Here is an 11942-nt window from a genome sequence, read left to right on the forward strand (position 1 = left end):
AGAAAATGGCAGGAAGAAAAGAAAGGGACAGGAAGAGAGAACCTTCCTAGCATGTGTTAGGACTGGAGGGTACCAGTGTTGAACATTCAGAGCCACACTGGACTATTAAACAAATGTACTCTTCATCTTAGGGATTATCTAGATTAAAAACTGGGAAGGTAACCTTCTGTCCTTACCTCTTTTCCCTTTCTTCATATAATACCTGCATGTTTTTTGTTGGTGGTTTCTGGTTTAAGCTAGAGATACAAGTATTATCATACTCAGGGAAGCCTTCAAGTGCTAGTTTCCATATAATAGATTAAGAGAACCTGACTCTTGATTTTGCATATAATCCCTTCAGAAATGAAATGAGTGTATCTAGAATGATGCAATTTTATGTGCTAGTATCCCACAGGGATCAAGAATACAGGAAGCCGCTACAATTTTCTTCAGCTCCTCTGAACAGTAACACTAAATTGGTGATTAGAAATTACCTCAAACACTAACTTCTTAGAATATTTTAGTCTTTAGCATAGAGATTCTAATTTCTGAACAATGCTTTTGTGCTGAACCATGCTGAAAATCCACAGATGATTTCCTCATCTGTCAGACTTTTGTAGAAGACATCAATACTGAATAGAAAGTCTAGTTTAATCAATGTTTTCCAGAAGAATTCAAGGCCTTAAACCAGAAAGTTTACAATACTCCCCAACTGTGTGTGCAGGAAGTAGGAATAATCATTCTGTTAATAACATTGAAAGGTACAGACCAAAAAAACCAAGTGAAAGCAAGGCACTGAAATCAAGGGAAGAATAAAGTTAGCGTGGGGCATATTCCCTCTGCATAAAAACATTTTTCTTGAAAACTGAATCTAAGGGAGTTACCACAAAAATGGGCCAAAAGATGTCATAGCCTCATCCATGATTAAATAGTTACACTAGTTTTATACAGTTTTGCTTCTATACAGAGAGCAGCAGTGCCACTGCCAGCAAGACCAGATTTATGTTCTGGGCTGCGGCATCCTCTGATACTGCCCCTCTATCCTTTGTAGTCCAGCCCAGCACCAGATTTGCTTCATCTGTGACAGCTGCAGATGTCTCACACTACCTGTTCTTCCCCTTCTTCAAGTTTCAAACCAGCCTTCCTACTGCAGGAGGCCAGCAGCCTGTGCTCCACCAGAATTCAGGAAAGGAGAATGGCCCAGTGTTTTGAGGCTACATTCACACAATTGTTTCCTGAAGATGAGGATGACATCAAGGCTTAAACTGCCCTTGTATTTTCACAGGCACAAACTTGTTATTTACATGTGCAACTCCTTAATCATCTTCCCTAACCAAACAAGTCTGCATAATTTACAGTATACAAAAGCCCTGGTATTAGTAGTTTGAGCCAGCAGCACAGGGATGCAGATTGGATCTGCAGAGTATACAAGCAGCTCCATTTGATTCTCAGACACCAGAATTACCCTGGAAACAGAGGCTACTCACTACTAAGTAGTTACACTGTGCATGCAATAACTCATTGAAATAAACCCTCAGTCTCTTGAATAGCAGAGCAACCAACATTTCTGAGTTATTTCACTTATTGAACATCTGTTTATATTTACCTGGAAGGAGCAACGCCTACCAAATTAGGACCCAGCCCTCTAAAGAGGGAACGAGGACCTTCCTTTTGCAAGATCATCCTAGAAAACAAAAAAGTGACAGTACTTTAACATTCACAAGATTAAGGAAAGCACTAACCACCATTACAACTTCATCATTTTAAGTTTTACTCTTTGCATACACATAGGTTAATAACTTTGACAATGTAGTGCTGACCACAAAAGACTAACAACTTCCTAGAAACTGCACAGAATAAAATTCAATTACATTATTGCTTGACAAGCAATAAAAATTCAGGAACTAAAGGCAGAAGTAAAACTGTATGCTGTTAATATGGACTTTCCTCAAGGATCAAACTCAAGGTTATCTGTCATCAGAAAGTTAAAGAAAGTATCCTTTTATTAGAGAGGCCTCTCGCCTCCTCATGCAAGGGAGCCCATTGCAAAGGAGTTTGGGCCAGACTGGAGAGGGACTCTACCCATGCAAAAATCACTTTGTCAGATTAGAGCCATAACATCTTGTGGGACCAAGTCAACTATAAACATAACTATGGAAAGAATCTTTTTGGCAGAGGGTGTCACTTTGTGAAGCAGAGACGCAAGCAGTGAATTGAGATTTAAGTGAGGCACTACTAATGTGCTTGAAATAGTGTCCTATTAACTATGATTTTTAGAAAAAGATTAAGCTGTACACTAGTATATAGCAAAATATCTTGGTACAATAAGGTTTCACTAGAACCAAATATTAATGGATATCCTCTATCCGTCCAGCAACCTAGATACTAATCAGGTATGGTATAAAATAAATGGGACATGAGAGGAGAAGGACTGTCTGCATCTCTATCATTGCAAATTGCTAAACAGATTCAGAATTTAAGCTACTCCTTAGCTACTCCACTGGATGTTGTAATGCAAGACTCATTGAATCTGAAACACTGTCCAATACAAATATTGCTCAGATATCTTCCATCTAAGAGACACACAGGTTAATGACAGCTCAGTTACCCAATAACACAAACTTGTATGTTGTATAAATGGCTGTGGTGATTGAGTATACTCTCAGAACAGCTGAAAACTAATTATAGCACTGAAGGAGATTCCAAACCTATTCTGATTTCCAATGACTGAAAGTATCTATTCCACTACAGTTCTGCTGCCAAACCAAATGTTAAAGATGTTTGCTTGTAAGCCAAATAAAATGCTGGTTCTGTACAGTTATATTGATATGAAATAGTCGCCATCACTGGTTAGGAATGCTGGCATATAATGTGCTCAGCAACACCTTAGCCTCATGTCCATAACAATTAGATATGATTTCATTTTGTGGGTACAGTTGCTCCCCAGCAATAACTGGAGGATTGAACACATGTGAAAAGCCATTTGGAAATCCCAATTACTTAGTTAACATGCTTATCATCCTGAAAACATTTCTAAAACTTACTGAAGGACCTATCCCAAAAATCTTCGATTCTGTAGGGCTCTGCATGGGCCCACCATCAGATTATAGCAAATCTGAACCCAATCGACATCAGCAGGGAGTTGTCCAACTTGAAATAGTTTGTTGGCATAACCAATCCAGCAACCTTCCCCAGTGTGGATGTTTTTAATCAGGAACAGAGCTCCTATATCCAGTCCTTCAGGACCTCTTTTTTTTTTTTTTTTTAATAGGCTTTTCATGCAACAGCTGTGAAGAGAAAAGGGGTTTTCTCCTTTTAAACAGGAAAAGGAAAATTGGCTTTGGACTCAGGGTCAGAAGTGAAAAAAATGACTTGTCATTAACAGTTTGAGTTTTTTCTTCTTCTTCTTTTTTTTTTTTTAAAGCCAGTTGAAGTTTCAACAATTAAGTGAATAATTCTGCTTTAAAATAGACATTCCTAAAAGCAGGAATCAGTAGTTATCATACTCAAACTGTAACAGATTTTGCTCAACTGAGACATTACAAGCCTTTTCGCATTTGGTACAGAGGGTGACACAACAGTATTCAATATTATGGGCATTTGGCAACACACAGCAACCAGTTCCCAGGGAACTGGCATCAGCAGGTTAAGTTATACCAGTTTTTCATGGTTATAAGAATGAGGCCATATACACAGAAACAACGTGCTGGCAGAACACGGCAAAAGACTGTCAGACCTGTGTTGGAAACTTCTTTCTGGCTGTTTAACAGGCTTTAGAATTGGGACATGAGGCACCCCCGTAAGTTTTGAAACACTTCTCAGGCAACTGGGTTTAAGAGTGAACATACTTTTATATTATATTTGGAGTCAATATTTGTGATGTCACTCAGGCCAGACCTTAGTGGAGAAGTATACATCTTAGGCCCAGTTTAAGATTAATTCAGAGAACAGATCAGTTTACAAGCCATTTAACAATACACAAGAAAATCCAGCATTTGTCAACTAAGTGATTTGGCAAAAGCAATGAAGAGATGACCATATTGCATCTGTGTAGAATCATTTACCACTTAGTGTCTTCAGTGATTCAGACAGCAATCAGCAAATACCAGAAGACCCACAAGAGAAGTTTTAGCAAAAGATCTGGCAGAACTCTGTCTTTATTCTGCAACTATTATCTGTAACAGTGCTGCTGAAAGCTCCACTCCCTGCTTGTGAAAGAAAGGGCTCTTTTTTGCCATAAGGCAGTCCTAGCAGAGTGCCAGGTAAAGTCCTGGGCCACATAGAGGAAATTATTTCTAGTGCATATAATCTGCTCCGCAAGCCTTTCATTAGGTACAATATAAAGACAAAATCCAAAAAGTTTTAAAATGGACCCACACAAATATGTACTAATTTCTCTGGACAGTCATGTTTTTTTTCCCCTCTCCCTTCATTTCAAAAGGTATTCCAAAAAACAGTTTCTTCCATAAAGCAGGAAAGCTTCTCTGGAGACTGTTATAGGAAATCTAGATTATGGACAAAGTTTTCCATGAATGCAGTTGTTCTACTAACTTAACTACTTCAGAGAGAGGTGTGATTTTTCTTCTGAAAAGTCATCAGCAAAATTTCTGCTATAGAAACACCTTTATATGAATGTGTCCACACAAAAGGACTGCTTTAACATCACTACCACCACAATTAAGCATTACACAGATGTACGCATGCACATATAATATGTGCACGCATACAAGGCAAAAGCAGCATCAGTGTCTTAAATTTAGGAGCAAAGTTTATCAGGACTGTTTCCCCCCCTCCATCTCCACCCCTCTAAGATTACACACTGACTTGTAAGAGCAATCAAAAGTTAAGAGAAGTCACAGTTGAAATTTCCTTAACAGCAAGCAGACAGGATTATAGCTGTGGCAGTTACTGATACTCTTCTGTGTTCACAGACACAAGGTAGAAGAGTGTCAATCTATACTGAAAATAAAACAACTCTTTGCTTTGAATAGCAGATCCCAAGTGTCTGCACAGTTTATTCAAAGAGGTAAATGGCAAGTCCATGGTTGGAAGAGCAGCACAAATTTTCCATGCGGCCCCAGCTGACCTGCCTGTGTCACATGGGGGAGTCTATTGCAAGGCCAGTCGGGTTTCCATTATCCAAGACCTCCCATTTAAGTTTAGCAAGGTCAGATACGGCAGGCAGCAGCAATATGAAACACCCAACAGATCATTTAGGAATAAGAGATTTCACTTCTATTGCCAGAGGCTGCAGTCACCTGTACTAGCTCTTCTGAGATTGCTTCCTGACACAGATGCCTTTGAAGTCACCTCTGTTGACACTTAAGAGTCAGGCCAAGAGCAATTCTGCAGTAGTTAAGTTCTGACATCAATTGCCTGAGTGTCCCTGCTTTTAGACTTTCAGTATTGTGAGCTCACTCCTGAGCTCTGGAGCAGCACTGTTCCCTGCAACTAATTTGCATGAGGACAGAAAACAATTAAACCATGACACCTGCGATCCAGAAAGTAGCAAGTGACAGTAAGGGTATGACAGAGTGACAGGGAGATCCAGTTTGATTTCTCCATTAAACCCAACAACAATAGCAGCCGTATCCTTTTAGTCAGAGAGCAAAATATATCCCATACCTAAATATTTTTATTAATACAGTTCATTGCCATGTCATTCACGATTTTTCATATTTACTGTATTTAAACAACTTGACAAGCCCTCAAAAGTTACTTGGCATCTCAGTTGTTTGCTTCTGAAACAGCATAAGACACCTAAGCAAAAATTACAAAGCCAGAAGCAGGGGTGGGGGAACAGGCATACAAATAAAGTTCACCAACAGACCTCTACCTCAGTCTGAATTTGTTTCCTGGGAAGGCAGATATAAACCCATCCCTAAACCTAAAATAATGTGGTTTTTCAAGTAAAAAAGGCTTCTAGGGGCACATGAAACATCTGTCCACCCTGCTACTCATTCAGATGCATTTCTAAGTAGTGGATAAGAAATCCACAACTCAGGGAAGAGGCTGAATGGTTCAGCTTCAGTCAGGAGAATCTAATAAGACAGCCAGTATTTTGGATGGAGCTCTCCTTCCCTCTCACGATCTGAGCCCTTTCTACCCCATACATCTTCCCAACACGTTTACCTAGGCTCTTACTGTATCTTACCTCTTACCTGCTCTGAATCAAAACTTCCAGAATAAAACCTACCCCTTTCATCTAAGCAGCTATTTGGGTACAAACTTCTGGCTCTCTACAAACTTGCTCTTCTCACTGAAGAGGGGACAGCTGAGCCTGGTCTGAGTCTTATCAAAGTCCCTATACTCCAGGGAGCAGCAGGAGGACCTTCCCAAAGGAAAACTCTTCCCATCCTCAAATACTGAAGGTACCTTCCCATAACTGGCTAGCTCGAGACCCCCAAGAGAAAAAAAAGTGAAACCTGCCTGTGGTGCGTCCTAGCAGTGCAACTGTGGCCACACATCTCTCTAGCTGGCTATTGGAGATGATGGAGATGGTAGGAAGGGGAGAAAAGCCAGTCCCTGTTCAGTGAGGTGCCACACGTACAGAATGCTCCAGGCCACAGCAGAATCTGGTCCTGCTCGTCTCTTACTGGCTCAGGAAAGTGTTGCTACTCATGTCCACCAGAAAATACCAAAAGGCAAGAAGGGTGCAGGGTGGTGATAGATGAGAGAGAGACTAAGAAGCTGAGTTAGTTTTCATAGGGCTTCTTACCTCAAATTCAGCTACAACTAGGATTTGGACACAAACCAGTGGTAAAAGTCTTACACCAGCACTTCTTCAGGAGGAAAATAAACAGTCTGACACTTGTCTTATAGAGCTTCCAGCAAGTTTTTAGGGACATACTTTGGAGCCACGAAGTTTACAGGCTATGTATGCTCTGGCTAATTCCAGGTACAAATTCAAGCATGAAGGACATTTGGAAAACCAGAATGCACAATTTAATTACAGTTTTAAAGGGAAAACATGGAAAGCCATGTCATTGTATCATCATGGAAACAAGAGAGTCCGAAACTCTTATTTGGATTTTGTTTAAACCTTCCCCCCACTCGCCCAACCTGGTAACATGTGTGCTTACTTCAAACAATGGAGGGGTCCAGGAGAAACTCTAGTTACTCGATTGACGGTAGCACCATTCACAGTGTTGAGATGGACTTCAGAGATGTAGAGGGTCACAGAGGAGGACTGCAACCTTGTTTTCACAACTTCTAGTGGACATGTCAGAATTGCACCAACAGTACCTCCACATCTGCAAAGAGGAAAAACCCACCACATTCTAAACCACAAAGAAATTGAAGAATATTATTAGTGTACCATTAAGGTTATTACTCAACATAGTCAAATGGCAAAAGGTGAAGCAACAACTGGAGCAGGCATGACACTGTAGTTACTGTCCTCAAATGAAAGCCATTTGTTAAGTCAGTTTGTCTTTGTTAGTCCCATAACAGAGTAAAAATTTAAACAGATAGAAAGTTTCCCAATGTAGTGAAGATGCACAATCTTCAGTACATACTGTTCAAATCAGTTCTGGAAGGCAGCTTAGTATCTCAAATGTTTAACTCCTTAAGGTAAAATTTAACTTTTTTTTGAATGTCTGAAGTGCTCCTGACCACAAGGGAGATGCCAAAAATCCTTAACGGTAGAACAGATTTATGCACTAGGCACACAAGGCTACACACAGTCCTTGGAAAGCTGGTAAAGACCACAGTGAGGCAAAGTGATTTAATAAAACACTCAGGAAGACATTTTCAGCTGTTTTTTCCACAACCCCCTTTCTATTTTGGGCACTGTGCCATAAAAGCACTGATTCTCTTGAGTATTTCCTGGGTTCTGCCCATTACAGAAAGACTTAGTTTTGAGTACAGAACACTGGAGTGGAATCTAGGGATATAAAGACCTTTGAGTGGCTAACCAGGTGAAGACTTGCACATTTTGCTAGTCTGCCACTCATTTCTGTAAGAAAGCAGTGCATGATTTGTGCTGACAGTAGAGTTGCTTCATTCTGCTGCAGTAGAGTGCAGCCAGTTTTGCTGTTTTTGCTCAGAGGGTTGTTCAGGTGCTTCTCCATAACCTATTTACTAATAATCTACACTCTTACCTGCTTAACTATGATCACAAAAGGCCTGAGGAAAAGATACCAAATCTACTAGCTTCAATTCTAAAGACAACCCCAAATTTCCTTCAATATTACCATTATCTCCCCTCCCCAAAAGCTTTCCTTGAGCCTTTTTCAAAATCAGTATTCTGTCTTGTCACTTGGCCAAATACCTTTCTTAAAACTATGTCCAGAATACTATATGCACCAACTGCTCTTTCCTTCCCCCACTAAGATTCAAATTAGGCCATTAATTAATGCTACTAACAACACAGTCTGAAATCCACTAACAACCACACAAATACAATTCCTACTATATTCAAAGGGCCCGTGTTCACTTATCTGAAGCAACCGAGCTAGTGTTTGACACTGACAATCACTGAAAAATAATTAGCAGCTATTTTGTTGGAACAGAAGAGACTCAAACCCCAGAAACTTGAAAAAAGTTGTCAGATGGGTTCAATAACACTGTTTTTTCTTAAGCAGTGCGTTCCAGAATGCAAAGGAGAGTTTGGCATACATATTGGAAATAACAGCTAGGACTCAAGAACTGTCCTACAGACTTTCATGCAGAAGTAGCTTTTAGAGTGCGAGTTTAGTTCTTCTCTACCACAGAGAATACCGAAAATACAACAGCACTTGTTAGCACAACACTGTATCCTAAAAGCAACTAATCTGTTTGAATGAACTGAGCTTATAGTACCAAACAGCTGCAGAGAATGATGATACTTGATCATGATCACTTATGCTCCATTTGAACTAGTGACCTACAGGTATCCTATTACTCAAGCCTGGAGACATCCTGTCCCGCTCCTAACTCCAACATTAGACTGAAGTTTAATCTTTTCCAAGTTTTAGGCAAGGAAAGAAAATAAGTTTTTCAGTCTAGGGAAGAAAAAAATTCACTGGAAGATGGAAGATAAAGTCTTCCAGTGTATGCAGTACACATGCAGTGATACACAGTGATTCAGGGGACAGCTTTTAGAGTAGCACATTAAAGAGATCTCTCAATAAGCAATTCACTTGCCTATTCTTTTAATATTAAGCTATAGAAAGTTTTAAAAATAGGAGTTGCAGTAGAAGATGTACTAGTATTTTGTTCGGCCAGTGTCAGAAGCAACAGGAACCTACAACATGTTAGAGTACAGGACATCAAATACCATGAGAGCCATGGAAAGGGCAGGCCTCAAGACTGTTTGACATGGATCTTTAGACACTGAAGCGCTTCAGACAGACAGCAAGTACTGTATTTTCATACACGTAACCTGCAGGTCAACAGCAGCCAAGGCTGTATGGTAACATGCACATGCAGGAAATAATGCAAAAAGTTGGCCTTAGCATTTATTTTCCTTCTTGCAATCCCTCTGCTTCCAATCACCCATATTATACTCCCTCTAACATCTTCCAGGATTTGATTTCGGGCAGGTTATCTGAGAAAATTGCTTTCAAGCAGCACTAACAGCAAGAGAATGGAGGTTATTCAAGTTATGATTTATATTAATGAGAAGATGATAAATATTATGGATATGGGAATAAAGCAGGAGAAAAACCCCTCAGTCCCCCACTGAATAGTTTAAGATGTCTCAAGTTAGGTTGAGAATATCTTGCATATTTCCACTAGCTGCTGGTAGTTTAAATGAAAATGTGGAAGGAAGAGAATTTTAAAGATCTCAAATTGCCACTCATTAAAAGCTTCTCAGCTCTTTTTACAAGTGCTGTGTGGGTTTTTTTGTTTGTTTTTTCTTAAATCACTCACAAATAAATTTGTGAAACTCGAAATCTTCTTCCACCAAAATGGAATACCTTACTCACCCACACCTCAGAAGTCCCGAACAATAGAGAAAGCATTTCAAATTTAAAGAGTGAATGATAAGTCCCCTGCCAAGTGTTGAGGAACCAGACCTTGCTTAGGTAGTCACAAGATTTGAGTTTGAACTGAAGCACTAAGTGAAAACATAATCCAGAAACACCACTGATTTATATAATTCACTTGAACTTTAGATATATACCACAATACTTGACAAAAAGAGTCAGTTCATGATATAACAGAGCCTGTCAGTAAACATAGTTTGCAGGTAAACAGACAATTCAATAACTGCAATCTGTACAAGTAACACAACTTTTATTTAAGCAGCATGCCAGCTGATCTGCCACCAGTATCAATGACAGTATTTTACTTAGAAATACATGTTTATTTTCTGCCTTGCTTATTTAACAGGTGACTACTACTAAATACACTGTGAAAGAAGCAGTCACTCCTTTGGGTTGGAAGTCCTGGCATGCCATTACCAGACAGCCACTAGTTGGAGTTTAGCAAAGTGTGTTCTGTGAGCTGCAGCAGGCTGCCGCTACCATTCCTGCTCCTCTCCTCACAGGCTTAGGTTTGGGGGCTCTTTTTCAGTTTGTGGCTTAACACAAATTAGAAAGTATCACAGTTTAGAACAACATTAAGTGGTTAAAAAATAATTAGATTTGCATTCTCCTGATTAACAGGTGAGATTTTGTAAGTTACTTGAGAAATTTCTACCTAGAAATCCTCTGGGCTTCAGCATCCCCATCATGGGCTAGGCCGCATTGACTGTGACTTGTGAAAACACTAATATGTAACTTTTTTCTCCAGAATTAGGGAAGTTTCACCCAGTATAGTAAGTAAAAAAAATACACTCATACTGACAGAGCATAAATTGGAAGCGAAGGGTAGAACCTGGGGCAAGAGTTATCTTGAAATTACAGATAGCACCACCACAAGGTCACAGTGCTAACTCGAAGCAGGGCAAGACATTGTGCTAACACAGGACACAGACCCAGCCCTCTATTCCAGACTCACCTGCTCTGTCCCCTCCACAGAAGTGTTTAACTGTATTCAGTAGAAATGCCCGATTTAAAAGCACCACTTTCATCTTACCTACCTCAGCCCAAGAGCATGTTGTCTCATGGCAGCATGTCCTAGGTTTGATGTATGCCTTTACTGATGTCTACCACAAGCCTTTTCAGCTTTGCCAAGTGCTTTTAAGAAAAAAGTTAACTGCAAATCCTACATTAGGAACACCTGTTCATACAACAGGCTGAAGAATAGACATCTGCGAGCAAATCCACAAAAACAAAGGGGAGGATGAGGGAGATTAATGCTCTGATGTGTCTAATTGAGTGGTTAGTAGTGGTCCTTAAACCTGCAAATTAAACTGTACAAGTAGACACAAGAGACAACTATGTACTCAGTGAAACAGATGGAGACATGTATACTTCCTCTAACCTGCAGGACCGAGGCAAGCTTACAAGCCAATAGTAAAACTAAGAACAGTTGTCCCTACCTGACACAAGGCCTCTTGAGCAGAGGAGGCTAGGAAGGCAATGAGGCAAGCCTCTTCTAAACAGCAACTTATTCCAAAGAGCACCAATGCTAAAGAGGCACGTGATTTAACCTCTAGTGTGCACTAGCAGTCCATCACCTCACCTGATTAACAAAGACAAGCCTGGATGCATTTGTGTTTTAAACTCCGCTAGCACTTCAGTACAGATATTTTTAGTACAGAGAACTGTTTTCCCCAGATAAACCTGCATTATTCATGGTGCTAAGCAAGGAAAGACAAATATGCTCAAAACTCAATCCTGTTTGGCATTCAAAACTCAGGTTTATTTCCAGAGATGGCTGCACAAGAAAGCCTTCTTTTATTATAGCAAATCAAGGATACCTGCTAAGGAATCACTGGCCTTGTCTAGACTTGTTAAATATCCTTCCCTGTTACACCAGACCCCTGCAGCAACAGCTCCAGTGTGGATGAGGGTTTCAACATTTCAGCCAGTGGACCGTCTACATATGCTCCTAAAGCAAATTAATATTCCCAGTGCTGACAGTGTCAGCTG

General features: G+C 40.1%; 1 protein-coding gene across 2 annotated transcripts in view; it reads right to left on the bottom strand.

Moving 5' to 3' along the window:
• SLC25A36 (solute carrier family 25 member 36) overlaps positions 1-11028 on the bottom strand; it is a 30045-nt gene extending 19017 nt beyond the window's left edge. Inside the window, exons 1-3 of one of the 2 annotated variants that reach the window (XM_026073037.1) lie at positions 10988-11028; positions 7062-7232; positions 1586-1663 (exon numbers count right to left, since the gene is read on the bottom strand). In XM_026073037.1, the coding sequence (XP_025928822.1) occupies positions 1586-1663; positions 7062-7232; positions 10988-11013 (275 nt within the window). In that variant the 5' untranslated portion in view covers positions 11014-11028. Of the gene's footprint in view, positions 1-1585; positions 1664-6408; positions 6594-7061; positions 7233-10987 lie in introns of those variants that run through there. The other variant, XM_026073038.1, reaches the window with a different exon arrangement.
• Between the last annotated feature and the right edge of the window lie 914 nt (positions 11029-11942).

Source organism: Apteryx rowi, unplaced genomic scaffold, assembly GCF_003343035.1.
Source record: "Apteryx rowi isolate R43461 unplaced genomic scaffold, aptRow1 scaffold_36, whole genome shotgun sequence".
Lineage (NCBI taxonomy): Eukaryota > Metazoa > Chordata > Aves > Apterygiformes > Apterygidae > Apteryx > Apteryx rowi.